The sequence below is a fragment of the Perca flavescens genome, chromosome 21, assembly GCF_004354835.1.
Source record: "Perca flavescens isolate YP-PL-M2 chromosome 21, PFLA_1.0, whole genome shotgun sequence".
NCBI lineage: Eukaryota > Metazoa > Chordata > Actinopteri > Perciformes > Percidae > Perca > Perca flavescens.
Genome location: NC_041351.1, coordinates 17,910,012 through 17,919,526, shown reverse-complemented (window position 1 = coordinate 17,919,526; position 9,515 = coordinate 17,910,012). Strand labels below are relative to the sequence as shown.

The 9,515-nt window shown below is 38.4% G+C and overlaps 2 protein-coding genes across 4 annotated transcripts; both read left to right on the top strand.

Annotated features, from left to right (window-relative positions):
- The first annotated feature begins 3,111 nt into the window (after positions 1 to 3,111).
- On the top strand, positions 3,112 to 6,453 carry abi3b (ABI family, member 3b). Its single transcript, XM_028568571.1, has 7 exons — positions 3,112 to 3,203; positions 3,328 to 3,494; positions 3,621 to 3,788; positions 4,771 to 4,950; positions 5,112 to 5,176; positions 5,640 to 6,079; positions 6,437 to 6,453. The coding sequence occupies exons 2-7, from the start codon at positions 3,351 to 3,353 to the stop codon at positions 6,451 to 6,453; spliced, it is 1,014 nt and encodes a 337-aa protein (XP_028424372.1). The 5' UTR covers positions 3,112 to 3,203; positions 3,328 to 3,350.
- A 19-nt stretch (positions 6,454 to 6,472) lies between these two features.
- On the top strand, positions 6,473 to 8,927 carry LOC114548370 (proline-rich protein 3-like). 3 transcript variants are annotated; one of them, XM_028568277.1, is made up of 4 exons: positions 6,473 to 6,719; positions 7,363 to 7,420; positions 7,502 to 7,757; positions 7,894 to 8,924. In XM_028568277.1, the coding sequence occupies exons 2-4, from the start codon at positions 7,395 to 7,397 to the stop codon at positions 7,963 to 7,965; spliced, it is 354 nt and encodes a 117-aa protein (XP_028424078.1). In that variant the 5' UTR covers positions 6,473 to 6,719; positions 7,363 to 7,394; the 3' UTR covers positions 7,966 to 8,924. The 3 variants fall into 3 exon arrangements, with proteins under 3 accessions (XP_028424078.1, XP_028424077.1, XP_028424076.1); XM_028568276.1 differs by having other exon boundaries at positions 6,473 to 6,807; positions 7,894 to 8,923; XM_028568275.1 differs by lacking the exon at positions 6,473 to 6,719 and adding an exon at positions 6,822 to 6,961 and having other exon boundaries at positions 7,894 to 8,927.
- The last annotated feature ends 588 nt before the right edge of the window (positions 8,928 to 9,515 follow it).

Here is a 9,515-nt window from a genome sequence, read left to right as displayed (position 1 = left end):
ATATATTTATTATTATTACTGTTTTAATGAATAACTTATAGGAAGGAATTGTATTTAACACACAGTAATAAGACCTCAAGGAGACACAAGGAGTTTTGGTGAGCAACACTGAATGCAAACATAATTTTTGTTTGCATTCAGTGTCACATTTATTTATTATATATAGTATTTTAACTATGGTCTGGCTGCATACATGGTTTTTCACTTGTCATAGTAGAAAAACACAGGTGTTACTAATAACACTAACGATTACAGCGAGCCAGCATTCACAATGAGATAAAATTCAGCCATCATTAATTTTATTATTTACACCGGTGAAAGATAATGCTTTCCTTTACACTTCTACTAAATTATAACTTTATTTGAGGGTAAAGGACAGTGTGTCTGTGTAAACAAGACCATAAAACAGCACTGTGCTGTTCATGCTTTTCCTGAATGATACGAATGTTGGATTTGGCTTTCAATGCAGCCAATCTGCAGTGGGAGGGGGCCAAGTTATTAACTATCTATATCATCTTTTCAGCTGGTCCAGGATAAACATTCTGAATTAGTTTATTAATGAAGACTTTACACAAATGTGACCTCTCCAATACTGAGATTCCAGAGGAATAAAAAGTGTAAGAGTGGAATAATGTTTGAATGAGGTAATTGGGGGTTACAAAACCTTGGTTGCGCATTTGAGGCTCAGGAAGAAAATGACATAATGTCTGAGGTCAGTGAGAGGGCAGGAAAGTAAGTATAGAGTGTTCTCCTTCTTCTCAGCTGCAGTAGGTGTCTCTACAGTTTAAGTTATCATTAGGCCATGTCTGTTGTCTGGGTATAGTTTGTAGTGTGTTACCAGCTCCATTAAATCACGCAGAACAATAAAAGCAAGGGGCAGAATTACAGCTATTTGTCATTGCCACAGACAGAGAAAATGTATTGTTGCACAATACAACACACAAGATGTCAAATTTGTGTCGACATACACAAGAAATAATGAATAATAATGAATAATGAATCTATCGATATCTTTATTCCAATAAAGGTAGTTTAGCTAAAGCAAAAGACAACAAAAATCCATAATTATAACAGTAATCAGTGTTATCATTAGTGTAAAAGGTAAATCTCCCTTTGCAGCCGATCCTTTCTTTCCACATTAGCGCAATGATATATTATGGTAACATTATTATTTTTAATATTAACAGGATATGACTCCAGATCATGCTGAACACAGAGAAAAGGAATGTTCAATAAAGAAATAAAGTCATCCATTATCTCTTATCAGTAGACAAGGATCCTGATGATTCTGTAATACAAGCTCCAATAAACTGATAACGGCACACTGTTGCAAACCTTTACTGTAACACTATCAATCATATAAAATGTGACAAAAGTGTGGATTACTTTCAAAGGAGGACAGCAGCTCGTGTGAACAATTATCAGATCCCTAAGAGAACACTAGCTAATAATTTTCTTGGTGTTCATTTCAACATCATTAGAGTATAAGATTAATGGGATTTAGTGCCCATTTTATTTGCACACTTCAAAAATTACATGTAATGAGGTAGGAAGAAATAGATAAAAAATCACCAAAAAAGGCTAAACATTTTATATTACAACTTTGGAAAGGTCATTAGTATTTGACATATAGAAATTTTGACTTGGTAAATATCGACCTCCAGGTGGTGCTAGAGGAAAAGTCAGGGGATCACCAAAGTTATTAGTATTCATATTTCGTAAACCACTGATGTCTGTACAAAATTTGGGTCCTAAGCAATACACCTGCCATGACATAGTCTTTTGTCTGTTATGTAACCTTGTCTATGTACCTTGCCTGTTTGTTGTATCTATGTTACCAAAACTGTAAAGCGTCTTTGAGTGTCTAGAAAAGCGCTATAACAAAGAAATGTATTATTATTATTATTATTATTATTATTATTATTATTATTATTATTATTATTATTATTATTATTATAGTTGTATCCTCGCAATGCTAGAGTATATGCATCATTTGCTAACAACTAGCTATTTGGGACCAGGCTATTTCTGGGATATAAGTGTTCATTTTGAAGGTTACATTTGCTGATGCTTGAAATATTTGAGTTTGCTACAATCTAACAATGTAATGTATAATGATCTACCCAATCTGTCTTTATTTGTCTGTTCTTGGATGTACTTTAGCAAGCAATGGAGAGCGTGTTGTACCCAGCATGCAGTTCAGCAGTGTTCAACAGTCGACAATGCACTTTGTCCGTACAAAATGTAATGGCATGTTTACTGTCAGCTATCTTTCAAAGAGATAAAATGCAAAAAATGTAATAGTGGTAAAAACACAAATGGAGGTCAGTCTACGTAGGTCTGTAGAGCTGCAGCATGTAAACAGTCAAGTGGCTCTTTGTCAGGCATCTTCTTTAGTCACCTGATAGTCACGTAGCAACGCTGGCCTGTCTCCAAATTAAAGTGTTATTGTGGTTTGTCACATGGCTCAATGCGGTGAGTGCCAGACAAGAAAGTGTCCTGATAACCTGACACATGGCACTGACACAGGGCACTAATAAACATGGGTAGTATCAGACTGGACCGCGAGCATGGGAGCCAACAAAACCTCTTTAAAAACTGGAGTCAGGCCACTGTGCACACACATGCAAACACAATCAAGGATGTGGAATTCAAGTTGTTTATAATATCCAGAACAATACCGTGTATTTTGACTCTGGCTGAGCATTTTGTTACATGAAGCTGCTTGGAAGTGAAACATCATCCAGCGATCCAGCAGATGCGGCATTATTAATCTAATGCTGAAAGTTACGAGTGAGCTTCTCAGTGCTTGGGTTATAGCCTACCATCATTCATCATTCATCATCATCATCATCATCATCATCATCATCATCCATAATGCAGAGTACAACAGGCATCAGCTAATCAGCAGACCTTGACAGAGGCACTTTTCTCTAGACTGCACTGCCATCTAGTGGATTTTATAAATAACACAAGTGGCTCAGCTGTGACGCACACCTGGCATATGAAATGATATGTGATATATGTTATAATTTATAATATTGTCTATGTAACAATAATATAACAATATATAAGGTACATCATGTGCCCTTAGGAGACAGATGTTACTTGTTGTAACTTAGTCCGTTCCAGTGCATACATGTAGCCTACCTTGTGCAGAGCCCTGCCCTTAGACCAGCTGCTCTGGAAATCTTTACCCTGAGGTAATTCCGCGTTCCCCTCCGACCAAACACCTCCCTGTCTCGGCTGACTCTTGCCAAAACCTTTACAGCCTCCTCAAGTAGCGTAAGTTAATCTTTTTTTCTTTTTTTCTTTTTTTTTTTAAAGGTTTTGTGACTGTAGTAGCGCTAATGGGAGAAATGACGGAGCAAAAGAAGTTGTCTGAAGTTATTAGTCAGATATTTAAAGAAGTGCCAGCTGCCAGGAGGAATCTTGTTGATAACCACAGTAACCTCCTCCGCGTCGCAGATTACTGCGAGAACAATTTTCTTCAGGTGAGTAATGCTCATGAAAAGAAAAGCCACTGGATATATATATTTTTTATATTTTTTGCAAAAGCCATTGGAGATTTTTACAACATGTATAACTTATCTTGTTAAATAATAACAACAATCCTGGAGGCAGAGGATTCAAGCAAAGCTGTTGAAGAAGCCAAGGGTTTGGCTGCCCAGGCGCTGGCTAATGTGGCCTACCAGATCAACAGTCTGGCCAGCACCCTGCTGAGGCTGCTGGACTCACAGGCCATGCAGATCAAAGATATGGAGTCTTCAGTCAACCTGCTGTCACTGGTGAGGAACACATTTCCCCTTAGTTAACGATTCATCGTTTTCAAATCGAGATGGGAAAGAATGCGATTAGCTAATCGTGAAGCGATTAATCGAATGTGCAATATTTAGTTGCATGTTTGGTATAACATTTGGTTTAACATTTTTTATTCCTCTTTTTATTATTATATTTACTGTTTTAGATACATGCAGGAATAATGTTACATATCACAGATTGTTTCCAGAAATGTCCTATTTTTAGTAGATTTCACATAGATTTTTTAATATTGTATTTAACATGGTAGTAGAAGTTGCACTATGTAGATGCTGCTATTAAACTGAGGCAGATCAGCAAGTACTGATATTTTTTATTGGAATTGTTGTTTTTTTATCATTATAACTTTAACTTTTTTGATTCATGTTCTGTGTTTGACTGTGCAATGTCCCATACTTATAAAAAGACATGCATTGCTGGTTTTATCTGTGACATAGGGAATATTGAACTTTAGCTGAACTTAAAAAAAGAAATTTGAATCGTAATAGCAATTACATTTTATCCCCAACATCTGACTCTGAGCTCTGCCCAAGAAAGTGAAGTCATCTCTGCATAGCAATATAATATAGGCATAGCCCATAGAAGGTTGCACCAGACCAGTCTTCTTTTTGTTTGTTGAAATAACAGAATAATGAATAAAAAGATTTGAAGAAAAAAAGAGTCGTACAAATTGACCTATTCAATTTGAAATAGGTTTCCTAACCACTGTTACCACTGTCCAGATGTTTTGGTTTTCATAATTTATTGATCTGCTTTTGCATGAAATGCATAACCTTCAGGAAATCCAACACAAATTCACTGCATTACAAACTAAGATAAATGATTTGTATCATATAAAGTAGGCCTATTTGTTCCTTTAATCTGTGGTCTGTTTCATTGTTGAGAGAAACTCTCTTAAGGGAACGTGTGGTGTGAAAATGAAGTTCTTGTGTTTACACTGCTCTGGTCCAGGCTGCAGCTATCCACTTTGAGACAGCAGCGAGGAGAGAAATCGGTGCTTTTACTACTCCCAAAAACAGGAGCCGCTCCAATCCAATGAGCCCACCGACTTCAGGCAAGGAGCTGGAGAGAAGCTACTTAAGAGAGCCGATATCATTCTACATCTTGGACTCCATTGGACTCCGTTTTGGGGTAAATTAGATACTAAATTGACAGTTGGAGTCCACACACCTTTCATTATTTCCCATTCGATTTAGGATGTATAGCACAATGCTTTCCCATTAGGAGTAGTCCCAGTGTGATGTCTGGGGGGACGGATGCTTTTTTCACCTTCATTCATCTTCTCCCCACAGGTCACTGTGCAGCCGCCCGAAAAGAGAGCAGACACCACAGAGAGCAACAGTGCTGACTTCTCTGTGTATGTAGATAAAGTCCTCCTTTGCCCTTTCCATAGCAAAAATATTAATATTATTATTATTGTTATTATTATGATTAAAAACTCATTATTATATGTGCATAACATAACCTGTACAATTTATGATAGTTTCTGAAAGGTTGCTGCATTATGGACTAAATAAAAATGTTTGGGAAATATGTGCATTCGCTTTTCTGCCGAGAGTTCCATGAAAAGATCGATGCCACCCTCTGTCTGTTAAATATTAGGCCGATTAGCCTAGCTTAGCTTAGTATAAAGACAGGAAACAAGGGTAAACAGCTAGCCTGGCTCTGTCCATAAGTTAAAAAAAAAACCTACCTAGCATCACCTCTAAAGCTGACTCATTAACATGTTATATCTCATTTGTTTGGATCGTACAAAATGTGGAACTATTCCTTTTAATAAAATACAGTTGTATCACTCTCAGTCTATTTTCTGTATGCAGATCCCGTCTTGGCATCGCCGTGCCTCCGCCATCAATCCCCACCCTGCGAACCGTCTCCGACCCCACCAACGACAGCCTGCCCCCCCCTTCTCCTCCTCCGGGCGATATGGACCCCAATATGCCCGCTCCTTCTCCTTCTCCTCCTCCACCCCCACCTCCCTCTTCCTCCATGGACACTGGCTTCCCCCCTCCTCCGCCCTCCTTCACCTCACAAACATCTCTCCCCCCACCTTCCCCTCCTCCGCCCTCCTTCACCTCACAAACATCTCTCCCCCCACCTTCCCCTCCTCCGTCCTCCTTCACCTCACAAACATCTCTCCCCCCACCTCCCCCTCCGCCACCAATCTATCCATGTAATGGCCCCTACACACCTCCACCTCCTCCTGTAGCAGGAGGGGCCCCTTTTCTTCCTCCACCTCCTCCAGTATCAGGAGCTGCAAGCCCCCCTCCTCCTCCTCCTCCTCCTCCTCCTCCCCTCCTCCACCTCCTCACACCGGCACCTCTCGAATTGTGCCCCCACCACCTCCTCCCCCTCCCCCTTTTCTCCACTAATGAACATTATGTTATTGGATTTTTTTTTTTTTGTAAAACTTGCAGGCATGCTGGGTTTTGGCATTAGATGTGTAAAACATGTGCAGCTTATGGGAAATATCATTTAAAGCCTTGGTGTGAGATCAACGTTAAGCATCAATAAAAAGCTCAAAGAAGTGTGTGCGGTGGTTTAACCTTGAGCTGTTTCATGTGTGTTAAATGGCACAGTGTGAGAGTCAAATGATATTTTTTTTCCCCTGGGACAGAAAGAATACTCCTGTGAAGTGAAACATTGTGCTGCAGTAGAGATACCTCCAGCATGTTTCAACAACACCTTGGCTGCATTCCTAAGAAACAAGCTGGAACAGGGACTGTTGTGTTTTTCCTCTAATGTATTTTCCCTTCCTTATGGCCTTGTGTTGTTTAACACAATGTATCTTAATCAGAGTCACCTTCCCAGCCAGGGACCTTTGGTCCAACACTGTCATTCTACTGTGTTATGAGAGCAGTGTCAACGATAAGTTGTTTACGTCAGTGGCTGTAACCTCGGTGAGTTCTGCTACTTTAAACAGGTCAATGAGGCTATAAAAATGTCTGTTGCACTACTTAACCTGCACTACATGGCGTGTACTTGAAGGTAAGCTTGTTTTCAGCATGGAAAAAAAATGATTCACAGAGAGCTTAACCCAAACTTGTTAAAACCATTTTCGTTGCTGTTGTGTATTAGATTATGTTAAGTAAGGCCTGTCTTTGTGCAAGGCCCATTCTTATATATTCATCAAAAATGGAAGGTAAATGTTTTGCTACTGCCGATCACTGCTGTTTACTTTCACTTCAATCGATCCAAATTCAAGTCTATAATCTTTTATGTAGCAACATGCCATAAAAGCTACACATGCTGAACAGTTTTAACTTTGAACTGTAGTGTTTGTTACGTAGACAAAGTGTGTGAGGAAGAACTAAATCGACTGTGTTAGTGTTGGATATACATTCCAGGATTGTGCAGCTTTCACAACAATTATATCTGCCTTAAAGACATTCTGTTTAGAAGAGAAGAGATAAAGAGCTACCTTTGAACTGTTCGTGTATACATGTAACTGCATTGCAAAACTGAATACGTGCAACAGTAAAATAAGAGTTACGATCTCCAGGTTTAAGATCTGATCCGTCCTTTTGATTTGATTTTCCTCAGGTGTGAAACTTGATTTAGAAAATAGAACTGCCATGGTCATTTATTATCCTACGATTGAGTAAGTATTCCCTGAGATTAATTTGACTCTGACTGTATTATTGTATGCATGCTGCATGTATTAAGCTGTCCTTCTTTTCAGGATTCCCATGTTGTGCGCTGGCATCGTTCTATGGTTTTTTTGTTGCCATTTTGCAAAGAAGCGCAGAGAAGCAGAAGGCTGGCCCCAGAGGCCCACTAACACTTCATCCGTGTACATCATCCCCATATATGAGGAGGATCGGGTGGAACAAGAAGACGAGGAACTGATGGACATATATGATGCATATTTTCAACCTCCTTACAGAGCCCCTCCTGTGTACTGCTCAGGAAATGTCAGTCCACCTCCTCCGTACAAGGTATATTTATGATAATGATGTCATTTTTAAGTCTTTTTTTCTACTTGAAAATGTTTTACAAGATGTCAGAGATTTCATCATCAGCAACTAAATTGCAACATCTCTGTAATGAAATGTCTCCTCTTCTCTTTTCCAGCTTGAACCACCATCCTATCCAGAACCCCCACCATCATACACAGACCCCCCAACTTACTCAGAGCGACCCTGATCCTGCTCCTCTTCAAACACCCTCTAGCCTGAACATACTGTACTTTTTCTCATAGGGCAGGTATCTGGAATCAAATAAGTGTCAATAAGATTTTGACATTGTGAAATGATGTTCAGAAATGATTTCAAAACATGTGGTTGTAAATTAGCTTTTGTAATACCTGTCTGCTTGTGAAATTAAAGATTGTGCAGTGTGTAGGAAAAGTGTAGGAAATTATTTGGTGAATGATGATTTTCAGTAGCCTAGAAATCTAGATGCACCCTAGCGGCAGAAAATCTAATGTGATGTGGGTCTGGATTGTCAGGCTAGATTTTCAGCCCTGTTTTTACAGCTGAAATCAGAGCCAATATTAATAATTCTGTAATGTACTTTCTGCTTTGAATCTGTACCCACAAGTTGAAAACCTTTGTGTAACCTCACACTGTGTAACCTCACAGTTGATATTTCTCAAAAGGTTTTTAATTTCTTTAGTTTTGTGACTGTGACCATTTTTTTCTGAACATTATTTCCCAAGCTCTAAATCTTTTTGTCCCTTATTTGAGCCCATACAGGTTACAATAACTTTAGTGCATGTATGTGGTTATGTGTTTCAATTGGGACAACTGTGTATAGGATTGATCTACCTGTAAACAATCCACTGTGTGGAAAGGAATATCTCTACTTGACGATACAACTAGTGAAGTTTAAAAGAGCACCCAGTTAAATGTTAAATGTTTTGACAAAAAAAAGGTAACATATTTTAGTAAGGGCACTTATTGTTTACATGTTTTAATAATACTGTGGTTAGTTTTTAACAGGTGTAATTTACAAAACAAAGTCATTTATACTCACAACTAAAATAAATTTGGAAAAATGTAATCAAGCTTAAAATTTGCCCAAAAAAGTGTCGTGGTTTTTTTTCAAAAAGCAAAGTAGAAAGATGGGTTACAGACGTTATTATTTAGGGGAGATGTAAAATTGTTATTTGTAGGTTATTATGACACAGTTTGTACACCGTAAGTAGAAATAGAATAAGAGTAGTGGTCTAATAATTAACCCCAGAGGAATGCCGTGGTTGATGGTTTCCTGTCGTAAATAGTGAGTTAAAAAAGATTCATCCATGTTTTTGTTCAATATATATGAGAAATATGGAAGAGACAAAGCACACCTCCAAGTCCTGTGTCTTTAAAAAAGACATTAATGTTGTAAAAGCTCTTCAGATTATGCCCTTCCCTAAGTAACACATTATCCTTTGATAGCAACCCTGAGGGCCAGACAGTTTCTGTACAATATGTTTTGGATTCTTTAATAAGGTAAGGACTCATCCCACTGTACTATAATGATCCAGTTATCCTCTAATTCTGTGTCATTAAGGTAACGTATGTTAGAATTGTGTGAATTCAATTTATTTTCCCTTACAGTTGTAACAGCAAAAGCTTTATAGGATGAAGGTCCACTGTCAACTGTAAAACTCAGACAGCATAAAGTCAAACAGTGTGCTGGTCATTCATGTTAATTGTTATGCTCCTAACGTCTTGATTTAACTTGACTGTTAGTCTCATATAATTGTC

What these genes read in the sequence shown, in the direction of transcription:
- abi3b (XM_028568571.1), top strand. Translation starts at nt 3,351, where the DNA reads ATGGGAGAAATGACGGAGCAAAAGAAGTTGTCTGAAGTTATTAGTCAG. An exon ending in CAGTCAACCTGCTGTCACTG is followed by an intron (nt 3,789 to 4,770) that starts GTGAGGAACACA and finishes GCTCTGGTCCAG; the next exon opens with GCTGCAGCTATCCACTTTGA. An exon ending in CCATTGGACTCCGTTTTGGG is followed by an intron (nt 4,951 to 5,111) that starts GTAAATTAGATA and finishes TTCTCCCCACAG; the next exon opens with GTCACTGTGCAGCCGCCCGA.
- LOC114548370 (XM_028568275.1), top strand. Translation starts at nt 6,901, where the DNA reads ATGTTAAGTAAGGCCTGTCTTTGTGCAAGGCCCATTCTTATATATTCA. An exon ending in ATATTCATCAAAAATGGAAG is followed by an intron (nt 6,962 to 7,362) that starts GTAAATGTTTTG and finishes GATTTTCCTCAG; the next exon opens with GTGTGAAACTTGATTTAGAA. An exon ending in GTCCACCTCCTCCGTACAAG is followed by an intron (nt 7,758 to 7,893) that starts GTATATTTATGA and finishes TCTCTTTTCCAG; the next exon opens with CTTGAACCACCATCCTATCC.